General features: G+C 51.7%; 4 protein-coding genes across 4 annotated transcripts; 2 read left to right on the plus strand and 2 right to left on the minus strand.

The window, feature by feature from the left end:
• Nucleotides 1-2,889: 2,889 nt before the first annotated feature.
• Nucleotides 2,890-5,636, plus strand: PV06_03694 (uncharacterized protein). The gene is made up of 2 exons (XM_016404507.1): nucleotides 2,890-3,121; nucleotides 3,189-5,636. The coding sequence occupies exons 1-2, from the start codon at nucleotides 2,963-2,965 to the stop codon at nucleotides 5,280-5,282; spliced, it is 2,253 nt and encodes a 750-aa protein (XP_016265512.1). The 5' UTR covers nucleotides 2,890-2,962; the 3' UTR covers nucleotides 5,283-5,636.
• Nucleotides 5,637-5,709: 73 nt separating this feature from the next.
• PV06_03695 (uncharacterized protein) lies at nucleotides 5,710-8,162 on the minus strand. Its single transcript, XM_016404508.1, has one exon. It carries the CDS (start codon nucleotides 7,717-7,719, stop codon nucleotides 5,848-5,850), a length of 1,872 nt encoding a protein of 623 aa, XP_016265513.1. The 5' UTR covers nucleotides 7,720-8,162; the 3' UTR covers nucleotides 5,710-5,847.
• A 708-nt stretch (nucleotides 8,163-8,870) lies between these two features.
• PV06_03696 (uncharacterized protein) lies at nucleotides 8,871-10,429 on the minus strand. The gene is made up of 3 exons (XM_016404509.1): nucleotides 9,848-10,429; nucleotides 9,538-9,793; nucleotides 8,871-9,483 (listed from the first exon to the last, which is right to left on the minus strand). The coding sequence occupies exons 1-3, from the start codon at nucleotides 10,210-10,212 to the stop codon at nucleotides 9,085-9,087; spliced, it is 1,020 nt and encodes a 339-aa protein (XP_016265514.1). The 5' UTR covers nucleotides 10,213-10,429; the 3' UTR covers nucleotides 8,871-9,084.
• Nucleotides 10,430-11,210: 781 nt separating this feature from the next.
• Nucleotides 11,211-13,217, plus strand: PV06_03697 (uncharacterized protein). The gene is made up of 2 exons (XM_016404510.1): nucleotides 11,211-11,996; nucleotides 12,090-13,217. The coding sequence occupies exons 1-2, from the start codon at nucleotides 11,627-11,629 to the stop codon at nucleotides 13,004-13,006; spliced, it is 1,287 nt and encodes a 428-aa protein (XP_016265515.1). The 5' UTR covers nucleotides 11,211-11,626; the 3' UTR covers nucleotides 13,007-13,217.
• The last annotated feature ends 707 nt before the right edge of the window (nucleotides 13,218-13,924 follow it).

Below are 13,924 nucleotides of genomic sequence, written 5' to 3' on the forward strand. Positions count from 1 at the left end.
CAGGCCGCCAGACTTACCGATGATGACATCAAGTTTTTCGGCTTCAAGGTTCCCTATGCGAATGCCAGCCTGGTAGGTTCAAGAGCCTCTCTTCAGGAGTTGTACAGCTGACATTGGGTTCCTAGTTTGAGATGACGCCATTTGAATTTGGTACCTGGCTAGGATCTGCAGGATCCGCGACAGGATTTACGCCCATGGAATACCTGGGAACAACACTCCAAGATGGAAAAGTGGCGGGCAATAGCTCATCCTGCGTGGTTGGTTTCGACCGTGCCAGGTATGTATTCCTTGGAACACTTACACCGCTCGGAACAATGAGACTGATCTCTCCCATAGCTACATCATGGGACTTGCAGCATCTGCATTCAATTTCTGGTATATCGAAGCCTTGTCCAATGGAACACTGGCGCAATTTTCCAAGAGATCAAACGCCGCGGAGCACAGCCTTGCAAAACGTGCAGACTTCCCTGCAGCAACCGTCGAGAGCTTGTTCGATGCATTCCAAGAGTACTTCAACCTTACCAAGCAACAGACGGTGTCTCCCATCATACCGAATCCCTTCGCGGGTATGCCGGGTACCAAAGGGCCCGAGCCTGCCACACTCAGCCTCGCCGATGGATCGGAGATGGGTCAGTCCATACCATTTTGGCCAATGATTCAACCAGCCCGGAATGTCGACTTCATGTAAGATCTTCCCCCCTGATTGTATTATAAGTATAAGACATTGACTTGCTACAGTATCTCCTGGGACAATGATGAGGACGCGAACCCATACGGCTGGAACAACGGAACCAACCTCTACAATACCTATATCCAGGCTCGTCGCAATGGCCTACCGTTCCCCGAGATTCCTCCTCCTGCCACCATGATCAAGCGCAACTACACTCAAAAGCCCGTCTTCTTTGGCTGCAACCCAGAGTACACCACGACGAGAGACCTCAGCAGTCCAATTGTTCTCGAGATGATGAACACCCCGTACAGCGGATACACCAACTACACCTGGTTCAAGACAACCTTCACAGCAGTTCAGATGCAGGAAATCTTGATCAACAGCTGGGACGTGGTCACCCAAGGGAATAGCACTCTCGAGTCAGACTGGGTTCAATGCATTGGCTGCGCTGCAGTGGACAGAACCCTGAGCAAGTTGAATATCACTCGACCTGATCAGTGCGAGAAGTGCTTGCAGAAGTACTGCTGGGATGGTACGTACGACGACGAGTCCAATGTTCCCATCATCGACCCATCCCTGGCTCTGTACCCGAACATCAGTTTCGCCCAGTGGAACGCATCATACCCGTTCAATTAGTGATTGAGGACGACGGTCTGGAAAGAACCTCATCACGCAAGAGCCTAGATAGTAAGCAGGTAATATTAATAGCATGGACATTCACTCGGTCTGAGTGAATCACCGAAATCTCTCTTGGCGAACAATAACAAAAACTCATCCCATAACCCCCAAAGGGATCACGGGAATAGAAAACCAAGGTAGCCTGATTTTTAAAGGAGCAACACCGATGCGACACGAACCCTACCACCCATTACTCCCGACTCTCTCCAGAATATTGCTAAAGGTCACAGGCGACATGCTGGTAAACATTGCGCTAATGACCTTCAGAAGGGATTTTGGGTACGATGAAGGAAGGCCTTTTGTGTTCAGATTACGAGTTCCATTGTTGAACAAAATTTGGAAACCGTAATATATCAAGTATCAATTATCTGTGACTGTTTAGGTGGATGTTTGCACCAAGGAGTGTTGTATAATGTTGTCCTGTGAAGGGAGGGATAGACAGTATGTGAGAGTAGTTGTTGGAAAGTGTTGAGTGAATTGAAGGTGTGATAAAATAGTTGATGGACTCGCTGACTAAGGAAGATATTGCGGAGAATGGTCTCTATACTCGACAGAAATCTTTGATGGGCTTGGTCGTACGGTGGATCTTTAGGAACTCGACACGCATCGGCCTCTCTTGAAATATTCTTGAACGGAATCGGTGTCGACATCATCGATCGACAAGTTCGCCATCGCAATCTCACCTTATCTCTTGTGATGTTTTTGAAGAGGAGAGATTTGCGCCGACCATCTCCGCCCACTATCGTACAGAAAGACCACTTGTTTCACCAAGATGAATGTCAAATGCTCAGGGGAACGAGTAGCACGACCGCTGACAGCCCCATCAACCTGTCAACCACGGTGCAATGAACAAATCAAGATGTATCAGACGAGAATGGGCCCAGGCCTTCCAATGCCCCTTGCTATCGATCCAGGGGATTTTGCCCATCAAACCTCCACTTCGAATTTCTTTGCCATGATACCGTACAATCCTCTTGAATCCTCACAGCCACGATGTGCGTCCCTGGATTTTTACTTGTGGGATGATCCTGTCCGCTGGAGATCCCATATTTCCGGCCCGGCGATGGCAGCTAAGAGGCTCCCTCTTGATCCTACCGAGGCTCACTCAATTCAAGCGCCAGGGTTTGGAGGGCTTTGCATCAGGTTCCGGAACGTCCCTACTACTTCTGTTCCTCGTATGCAAGAAAACAACAAAATGCCATCTACAAAAACACCAGAGAACTAATTTAGCTGATATAACCGTGCACAACCATCTCTCTATGACGCAAACCTCTATCGCAAGAGATACGATACACGTCGCGTCAATGGACGACGCCAACGCAATAATCTCTACAAGGTGAGCCCACGCGTAAGTGTCACAGAGCAGTCAAAACACCATTGACAGCCTCTACACCAAATCATGCAACCCAGTGCCCACTGACCCTTTTTCCCTGGCCACCTTGAATCTTCGTTATGGCAGCGCACTGGGGGCTATTATCGGATTTGCTTGGCTTTAGTCCTGCGTCGTATGATTTTCTTTTTTCTATTCTTTTGTTTCGGAAGCTTCATTGTCGTGTCGTGTCGTCCGTTTAGCAGGCGAAGATACGAAATCTAAACAAGAGTCGACCACAAGACATGTTATCCGAAAAAGGCCCAAGGCCTGCCAGTCCCTCTTTCAACGTGAATTTACGACCATTGGTGACGAGACGCATACTGTTCGCCTGTACAACGTTAGTGTTACTATCGTTACTCGTTCACCAGGCGTACTACGTACGCGAGAATATACTCGGTGATGTAAGGATATTGGCGGCATTTTATCTATAATGTGAAAGAATCCCCCCGGCTAAGTGCATTTATCTAGGTGTTACCTGGGACGACATCAGAAACCTCATCCCCAGGAGCCTCGTCGTCGGGCGAGATATATCAACCTGCGCTAGACGAGTATGGAAAGAGTATCGAAGAACCGTCAGACTCCTCCTCGGCCGAGGACGTCCTCGAGTTCGAGACGCAATTCGACTACGAAGAACGAGGAGCTTTTACTCCATACCGGATACACGGTTTCGACAACACCGGTATCCCTGGAGGAGAATATATTGCCAAAAATTTGTCATGTTCGTCGCTCGCCCATTCGGCGCAAGTTGGAGTACAGGAGTCGTTCTTCCTGCACGACAACCTCATGGAAATTGCGGCAGACCTCGACAAACATCCCATGGTTAACTACCGACCTACCGTCGGCAGAATCGGGGAAGACAAATTCCCCCTGTCACAGATCGTCGACATGTCATGGGATAGACTTGCCACGGCCTGTGTCTTCATGCAGGACTACGGCGTCTACCTCTGTGTGTCGCGGGTCATGTACCATCCCAACGGGAAAAACGAGAATTGCCTCATCAGTTTCCTTCGAGGCCAAATCTTCAGCGAATCTTGGATCCACCTCGATCGGTACAGACTGAAATGGCAGGACCAGGAAATTGTCTTCCCCAAGATCTTCGACACAAAGACCGAGTACGACATTGCCGGGGCGCTGTACGGACCCGAAGACGCCCGCATCATCATCGAAGAAGGTGTCCAGGGCGCCGAGCCAGTGGTGGTGTTCAACATGATCTCGACACAATCAGACTGGAAGCGAGCCATCTGGGTCTTCCGGCCGTTCTCGCAACGCTCGCGTATCCTGACCATTCGGGGACAAGAAGAACGTGCACAAACAGAAAAGAACTGGGCTCCTTTCTTCGTGCGGGAGAGTGACGAGGACGACTCGATGACCGCGACGCGTCAACCGAGTCAACACATCCACTTCATCTGGCGATTCCAGCCGTTGACGGTCCTAAAATGCCACTTGATCTCCGGCATGTGCGACATTGTGTACGAGCAGACGACGACCCCGGAGCTCTTGAGCTACCACGAAGATCACGACGCTAGTCTCCGCGGAGGGACGCAACTTGTGCCCATCCCACTCTCCCACAAGCACTCCACGTCCTTTGGAGCGGCCGGCGTGCAGGCTTTCGCGGCCTTTCCCCGGACTCACATTGAGAATGCGGGTGGTTGCGGCATGGCCGTCTACAGACCCGAACTGGGCGTGATTGTCACCAACACGACACATTTCTACCTGAGTTATGGGTCCAAAGCCGTCGACTTTGGTCCCAACATGGTCATGGACGGACCCACGGTGACCGACGTCTGCACTGCCGGGCGTATCATGATCACCAACAGCATAGCCAGGTGGGACATGAACGCCCACGACAACCGAGGGGCCCAGACGGACATCATGACCCTGACCCTTTCGGTGGACGACTCGACCGTTCAGGTTCTTCGGTTGAGTGGCGTTTGGGACCTCTTGAGGACCCTACCTTCTCTGGCGGGATACTTTGGCCAGTCCGGACCCGGCGCCGCCGGCGCCAGCCAGATCGAAGAGTTCCCCGCCATCGAAAAGGTCGCGGACGACTGGCTCGACGCTCGCGTCAGGGTGGTCGACCCGTTCGAGCGAGCCAACGCCGTGGGTTGGGACATCCGAGCTTGCCTGGAGGAGTCGGCCCTGGAGTACGTCCGGGTGAACTCGGACAAGCACAACCAGAACCAAGACCAACGTAACCGAGAAAAGGAGGAAGAGAGGAACAAGATCATCGAGGAAGAAGAGACCCGAAAGAAGGCGGAAAAGGACGAAGCCGCCAGGAGGAGAGAGGAGGAGAGGGCACAGAGAAACGCGGCCAAGGCCAAAGAGTTGGCCGAACTCAAGAAGGCGGCCACCATGCAAACGGAACAGGAAGAGGAAGAGCTCGAATTGAAAAAGGAGGCCGCCGCCGTTGCCGCCGCAAAGGCCGCCAAGGAGGGCAAAGCAGCCATGGTCGACAAAGAAGCGCTACCTAAATATGGAGAAAAGAGACCCGAGTTTGACGACGTTGAGAGTCAATTGGAAAAGGATGATGTTGTGGACGCTTGGGAATATGGACATCCATAATCGACGACGACGACGACGACGACCGAGTTCGAGTCTGGATCCAAGCATGGCCGGCATACGTTATTTTTCACTTCATTACAGGGCGTTTGAGACCTTTGGTATTTTTGGGCTTTTGACTTTCATCCCTCTCATATATGACCTGTCATACGGATTCTGGATCGATTATGACTGCCTAGTGGTATCCTTACTCATGGCGTAAGGCGCGGCGGTTTCGAGAAGGGCGGGCGACATCGAGGACTCACACCTTTTTTATACTTTTTTATATCCTTGATCGAACATACAGATACAGTACCTCGTCCGACAATGGACCAAATGGACAAATAGAAACTGGGACAACATGAAGCTGGAATTACTTTTACCCTTGGTCGTTATCCATGTTCTTGTAGACACTTATCGAATGTGCGGTCTGAAAACGTGAAATCACAATCTCTGTTGCCACGTAACTAACGATAAAAATAAATACACACGACGATGCGAACTCGCCCCTTTCTCCGATGCTTTGCAAGATTTCCGTGTGCCAGAAAGTATTCCAATTCCGAACCGAACAAAACTCGCAACTCAATTTTCAACCATTCTTCCTCTTTTGATTCTGCACACCCAGTGCAGCCATGGCGTTGCTCGTCGCCGGCGACACGGGATTGGAACTGTATTGCTGATGTTGATGCTGTTCGATCGACGATGACGACAAAGACACATCACGCGATCCACCGTTGTTGAGAGACACAGCACGTTGTCCACCGCCAACACCACCAACACCACCCACGGACGGTGTTCTCGGGTTCGACCTTGGCAACAACATCAATGATTCCTCATTTGTGTCTGCTCCGCGCGTCAAGTAATTCTCGACGGCCCGGGCGAAATTCACACACGGAATGTCGACAAACCTCCAAAACAGATCCGACATCCAGAAACACACGGTTCCCACGCAGCTCAAACCCAAAAGGTACGCCACGACCTTGTTCGAGTTCGAGACCGTGGCCCACCACTCGGCGTTCAATTCGACGTCGGCGCCGGCACCCGTGGCGAGGCGCAGAGTTCGGGGCAGGACATTGTACCCGATCGACTTGATCACGGTTCCGTGGACGAGGTACAGAGCGTAGGAGATTTTGCCGAGATAGGCGACAAAGGGGTTGTTGAACAGCGGGCCGAGCGATGGGCAGGTGGCCACGCTCCAGACCACGAGGATCGAACCGAAAGTGAGGAGTTTGTCATCGGGCCACCAGATGCCCCAGCTGGCCAACAACGCAGGCAGGTAGTTTGGGGTGCGCTGGATTTCTTGAGGCGACGAGATCATCCATACGCCGACCGTGAACAGGGAAATCCACATGCACTTGTACCACGCGTCAGGGAGGTGCATGACCTTGTGCAGCAGTCCACCGCGGCCGCCGTGGTGTGCTTGGTAGTCGGCGTAGTACGCGGCACGGATGAGGTCGAGCTCAGCGCAGACCATGCCGGCGAAGAACAGCGCCGTGTACAGACGAGCCGTGCACATGCCGTACACGGCCAGGGAGAAGATGGTGGCCATACGGAAGAAAGGGCGCATCCGGGACGTCGTCACCAACAAGGCGAAGACGGCCATGCTACTCTGGAATTCCTTGGGGATCGTCCACTGATGGTCGTCGTACGAGTGGTAATTAAGCACGTTGGTGTCCTTGTCCCAGGGGATCGTGCCACTGAAAATAAAATCGGCGTTGTTGAGATACCCTCGCCACTGTGACGTGAAACTCACGCGTGGCGGCGGGCGCTCCTTCAAGAAGATGAATTGCGAAAAGTGCTTGTAGACCACAGACGCATTGTCGAAGAAGCCCAGGCTCGTCAAATTGCAAGCAATGAAGCTCGCGATCAGACACGGCAGGTAAAGACGGATGGCGCGGCGGAGGAAGCTGGATGAGATGGTCTTGTGTAGCTCGAGGTACGACTTGGACCGGATGAGTCGCAACGGCTTGACGCTGAGCACGTAGCCTGAGATGACGAAGAAGAGAAACACGGCCGCCTTGCCGTAGTAGATGAGCCGGATGAAGGGCACCCTCATAATCCAAACCTGCGTGTCGCGAGACTGGTAGCAGATGACATAGTGCTCCCCAAACACAAACAGACACGCAATTCCTCGCAGGCCGTCGAGCGCTGAAATTCCCGACTTGGACGGTGTCGTGGCTGACGGGGTGGTGATGAAGCTTGGGATCAACGCGTACATGATTCTTTTGAAGCTGGTCAAGGGGTTGAAGCGGCCGAAGGACCGGACGTTGGACAGGCTGCCGTACCACACGGGGACCTTGTCGACGACGGTCGACGTGAGATCGTGGTGTGCTTGTGCTGCCGTCGATATGGGACCCAAGGGCGCTGTTCCCGCCGCCACGGTCTCATTGTAATGAGCTTCGTGGTCGACGTCGAAGCCGCCATGTTGAGATTGCTGAGGGTGGTGTTGTTTTTCAGCCATCACACCATAGTATCACAGCACCTCTTTTTGCTGTAGATGAGCAACTGGGGAGAAAAGATACAACGTGGCAAAGGAACCAAGATGTGAAGTCTAATCGGTGGAAAACGTTTTCTGGAGAACGGCCAACGCCGATCTAATGAGGATTTTGGAATTCGACCAAGTTCGTCTCAATCAGTTTAGTTCATGGTCCTCGGGTGGTCCGACATCTGGGGAAGGAGGCCACTGCTCGTCGGCGTAGGGATGTCGGGGGGCAAAAAGAGTCTTTTGGGGCTTCAGGAGCAGGGACTCGGGGCTCAAAAGAGCAAAGACGTGAGTCCTTGCACTCAGTCTGACATATGTCTTCGCCTAGGGAAAGTGGAATGTAGGAGGAAAGCGTTGACGGGAAACAACTGGTAGACTTGTACATATGTTGTGATGAATGTACGAGTGAGTCAGTACCTTGGGTAGTTGTTGGGTGTTGAAAAGATCATTCCGTAACTTCTCCATCGACTCTTCAGTACGAGTAGTGTAACGGTGGCTGGATCCTGGTAAGCATTCCAACTCGTGGTTTGATCCCTTGAGATCTGCAAAACTGCTGGGGGTCAGAAGACAGATGTTTCTCGGGAAGGGAGGAAACCAGCAAATTTGACGTCTTGGTATGTAGTGTGTCACAATTAAGGGGGTTTTTGTTGGTTTGGTATTCAACGCGTGCCACGAGGCCAGAGGTGGCGACGTATCATGATTGATGTACAACAGATTCATCGATCAAACTGCGCGCTTCTTTCTCCGTTGTAGCCGAGTGAGATTGCAGATATGAACGCGTCAAAAGCGAGACGAATTACAAATAGACGGCTAGGAGAAGAAATAAATAAACCACGGCAAGGGTGTTGATGGTGTTTGTTGGGAGGAGCAGCTGACGATGCAGAATCCTTGCCTAATGGGCCTACTAGGCTTATTGTACAGTGCCCATAGGTCCCTAAACAAGGCACTCTCCAGGGCCTCTATCGGCTCGTAACAAGTCTGTTCTAGGCCTATGACCCAGTTAGGTTGCCCCTAAATTTTGTTTATCCGGCTACACAGGCCCCGGAATTCCCCGTAAGCAAACTGTCTATAGCCTCGAGGCGATGCTGAAGATGAGCAGGTGAGTTGATGCCAGCATCCTGCACCAACCACATTCCTCACTCCTCGTACTCTTTCTTCCTTGCTCAACAACACCATCAACCTTACTTCATCAAGTCATTATAATATAAAATCATTCCATCCTCTTCTTCTGTAACAATCCGGTCTCATCGAAGGTAAAATAGATCCTCCCAGTGCAACCCTCTCAAAGTCCATTCTCATGTTGAAGACTGTTTCTCTAGTTGTCGAGTTCCCTCGCAATACGCCTTATTCCGCCTTTACTTCTATCTTCGCTTGTGTCTTTCTTTTGTCGGCCTTCTTCTTTTCTTCCTGTTTAATCATCTTGTCGACTCGTTGGCTTTCTTCTGGCGCCTCAGTCTTCCAAAAATCGGCGATTTCTTGCTGGTATGTTGTTTCTTCCAGCTCCAACTCCCACTGTGGCAGATGCTGCTCAGCAACGTCCATCCACGGTGCCATGCGTTGTGCTCTGAGAGATTTGTGACCAGCATGGTGGACAAGCAGGTCTCCCTCTTTGATCGAATTGGCATGGACTTTCGACTGTGGTGCCAAAGGATCCGCGAACAATCCATTCGTCTCACCACGATTACCAGCATATGCATTGAACCACCTCTGTGGCACATGCATGATGTTTGCACGGAATCTCTCCTATACAGATTATTAGTAACCCAAGGTTGACACGACGACGAACATCACACTTACCTCCAGCACCCAGATTCCCATTGCGGACTGGTCGCCAAACTCCAGCTCAGTATCAGGCTCATAGATTTCCAATCCCAGAGTGGCCGTCATCAGCCATACCGACCATTCATGCACACGCAAGAAAAACACGCCGTTGTTTAGCCCTCGATGGTCGTTGGTAACCAACGCATGAATATGGCCCCATTTGTCCTCCGGGGGTAAAAAGATTTCCAAAGGAATCTTCGGGTTCATCAAGACAATATCTCCGTCGAACCATCTATCATCCAGTTCAGCAAAGGAACAATTCGATCAAAGGCATCTTAGCACCTACACCAACCATTTTAGCCGCTCCTCCTGCGGCAGTGCCAACTCAGCAAGCAACTGGTCCAGAATGTATGCCGGTTTGGACCAATAGCCTGGAAGAGTCTTTTCTCTCAGCACATACATGCTGTATCCGAAGTTCTTGTTGTGCGGAATATTGGCGGCCAGCGCCCGTTCATAGAGGGGATTAGGCTCCCCATAGAGCATTGAAAGCTTCGCAATACTTGATCGTGGCACTTTGGTACCTATGCTGCTGGTAGCACCACTGAGAGCTTGGGGACGATGTAGCATGCCAATGAAGTCGGAAATGATCGTGATGGCACATATCGTGGTGGTGACAAGGCTGACGATTTTCAAACTCGATTTTCCAAACATCTTGCGAACGGGCCTCCTTTCTCGCCTGTCGCCTTTCGAACAGTCTCCCTTGGGTGTCAATGTGCGGTAGGAGGATCTCTTTGCCAAAACATCATATTGCTCTAGATTGGTAAGAGGCAAGCATCAAATTGACTCTGCTGGGAACTGTTGCAAGTGCCGATTTTACCCTGTTGAAAGAGAGAGGACTTTACTGCTGGAAAAACACTCGAGAGTTACAGAAATCCAGTCGATGGACTACAAAAACATCAATGCGAATGGTAGTTGTCGGAGCACATATCTACTACGTGTCAACTGTGCGCGACTGTGGGCTTTAGGTCCTGTCATCTGCTGTTACCAACAACCGAGATGGCGAGCAAGTGGTACGGTCCTGGGTCTTGACGTTCGCCATGTGTGAGCACCGAGGTTTTTGGTTTAGGGAAAAGGGGGCAAACGACAACATGTACTTTTTTTTGAACTATCAGTGCCCTGGCGATCTATCAAACGACACGCTCCCGCAGAAGGCTAATTTATTGATGGAATTAGTGAGTCTCGGGAGGCCAGTCCCTGGTGGCTGGCCCACTGTGTAGCCTCGAGACGGACAGGGGTCCAAGTCAGCATCGTCTTGGCCGGGCTGCCATCACTGATGGTTCCCATCACAACATACAATTCAGTACAATCACGTAAAACCCGACCAAGGCTCTTGGAACTTCACTTTGATGATTTCTGGGCTTTTATATATACCTCTCCTCAATCTTCGAGATGATGATATTCACGACGCCTGCAGATCCTTTTCCCACGATTGTGTGCAATCACTCCCCAAGCACGGCCCACACAGTACTACTGTTGACAGATGTCAAGTAATTGACCCCTAATCGCGTCGATGAGTTCGTCGCCGGCGGTCCGGCCAGACTGGTCGTTGGAAACGTCAAAAAGAAGCCCAGTGGCAGCCAATCGACGCGATCAAGGGAGAGGCTTTTTCATTGTTATCTTGCCAGACAAAAGTTGCTTTCACAAACTCTAAGTTACTCCTTTGGTCGGCTCACAGGGGAACCAAAGTCGTCCCTATCAACAGTACCATCCCCTTGACGGCACATCTTGGCTCACTCTCTCTCACACACACGATGCCAAACCTGGCTATCTTTGGGCCCTTGGTATTAGGCCTCAGTTGAGAGAGACGCGCCTTTGTGACACTTATCACAAGTACGTTCGCTTGCGTACCGGGGGGCACTGTCCGTGAAGTCTGTGCAGTTTGGCACCAGAAAAGTCGATTTTAGTCCAGTAAGATTGTCTGAATCTCGAGGACGAAGTCGAGGTTGGCTGGTTAATTCGATTCTTGGCTCGGTAGAGTCGGGATTTTCTCGTCATCGGTTCTCATCTTCTCGAGAGTGTCTTGGTGGACAGGCAGGCGGCGCTACATAGAGCGCGAAGATCAACCATGTCGTCGACCAGCCGTATGACCAAGTACACGACCTTCGTGGCCATTGCGATATGCATGTTGTACTTTGCCTTCCGAGCTTCGGAAACGGAATTGGCATCGATAAAGTCACTATCAGTTCAGTACAGCCAGAGCCTCTCGGAGACGGTCTCGGGCTCGAGGCACAGAGATGACATGGAGCTCGATGAAGGTCAACACCTCGCCCACGCACTACAATCGACATTCACGCCATCCAAGTCATACCCTTCACGGTTTCCCCGGACGGTATGGCAAGCATGGCTGGGTCCAGACGAGCACGGTGCCGAGAGGTTTTCCGAGAGAACCGAAACGTGGGAGAAGGTGAAGGGGTTCGAGTATAAGTTGTTGAAAGGTACGTACTCAGCCAGTACTTGGTTTCTCGAATCGGGCCAAGTGCACACACACGCAAACACAGAACTCGATGTTGATTCGTGACGCTATCTAGAATCCGACGCTCTGGCATTCGTAAAACAACACTTTGCGTCATCGAGACCCTCCATCGTCAAGTTCTGGGAAAGTCTCGAAGCGCCAGTCCTCAAGGCCGATTTCTTGCGGTACCTTGTCATGCTCGCCGCGGGCGGCGTGTACAGCGACATCGACACGTCGAACCTCGTGCACCCGGATCGCTGGATCCCGATCGACCTGGGCGCCAGCACGGTCAACGCCATCATCGGCATCGAGTACGACGACCACACGTACCGGATGTTTGTGCGGCCCATCGGCCTGTGCCAGTGGACGCTGATGTCGAAACCGGGCCACCCCATCTTCGAAGTCGCCGTGCAGCGGGTGATCAGCAACCTCGAGTACATGGCCCGGCGGAAGCGGGTGACGCTGGGCGAGTTGGCGTTGGACAAGATGGAGACCCTCGAGGCCACGGGGCCGGGCATGATCACCGACGCCGTCATGCAGGTGCTCAACGACCAGGGCCAGAACGTGACGTGGTCGACGCTGCACGACCAGCGCGAACCGAAGCTGTACGGGGACGTGCTGGTGTTGCCGATCAACGGGTTCGCGGGACACCAGAAGCACAGCCACGCGGGGGACCCGGCGTACGGGTTGCGCTACATCCAGCACCATTTCGCCAGGACATGGTATGCTCCGGACAAGGCGGGTGGGCCTGCCGACGAGAAGAAGAAGGAGGAGTCCTCAAAGCAGATCCCAAAGGAAGAACCCCAAAAAGCCAAAGAGAGCCAGATCCCCAAGGCCAAAGATGAGACCCCAAAGGAGATCCCCAAGGAGACCTCAAAGGCCAAAGAAGTGACCCCAAAGGAGACGCCAAAGGTCAAGGAACAGAAGAATCAAGAACCCAAAAACCAGGAAGAGAAAAGTAACGAGAAGTTCCCCGAGGCAAAGAAGGACTAGCGACGATAGTGATGATGGTTATATGGTCTTGACATTCAAAGGCGTCACGGCATGGCGTAAAGCTATTATGGCGTACAGGGAGCATCCAGCATAGCAACTTTAAAGATCTTGAACGATATATGTAAACGTTAAAGAGATTGAAATCTAGCGTCACTAGGAGCTACCCTGATCTCTAGGGATTATCTGGGGACATCAAAGAAGATTTCCTGACTGGACCATCATCACCTTCTCCTTGTATGTTGTGTATTATCACTTGGTGTATTTCGTAATTTTGCTTTGAATCCTTCTTCAAGTGTCGTCGTATCGTAGCATAGCAGCCATGAATCGCCGCTTGGTCACAAGTGGTAAGGCCTTCTCTTCATCGTATGTTTCCTCGCATAAGGGTGTCCGAAACCTCTTGCGACCAAAACGTCAAGCTCGGCGGTATTGACGAATCCTGGGTCTGCTTCGTCGAGGGACTTGAGTCCACATAAACGCATTGCCGTGGCGACCTCATCTTTTAATACTATACGACGCAACATAACGCGCATATCAGTACCCATCAAAGCCGTAGGAAAGAAAGAGAAGTTGAAGGGTCAGGCGAGGGGAGAGGCGAGGTGGTTTCGGGGTCAGACAGGAAATCAGAAAAAAAAACTTACTATTAATGAGATGTACGACACCTGGTTTACCATAATTCAAGGCGTACAAAAACGACCGACCTATACCTACACCACTCGCACCTAGACAAACAGCTTTCAAGATGTCCGATCCTCGTCGTATGCCCCCGTCGATAAAGACCTGCATGTAATCAAAGACCTCGGGACACTCCTTGTGCAACTCGAGAAGGACGACGATGGCGGCCGGTGCACCGTCCAGAGCTCGACCTCCGTGGTTCGACACCACGACACCCTGACAACCCATGTGCATGGCCAATCTGGC

Source organism: Exophiala oligosperma (genome assembly GCF_000835515.1).
Source record: "Exophiala oligosperma strain CBS 72588 unplaced genomic scaffold supercont1.3, whole genome shotgun sequence".
Lineage (NCBI taxonomy): Eukaryota > Fungi > Ascomycota > Eurotiomycetes > Chaetothyriales > Herpotrichiellaceae > Exophiala > Exophiala oligosperma.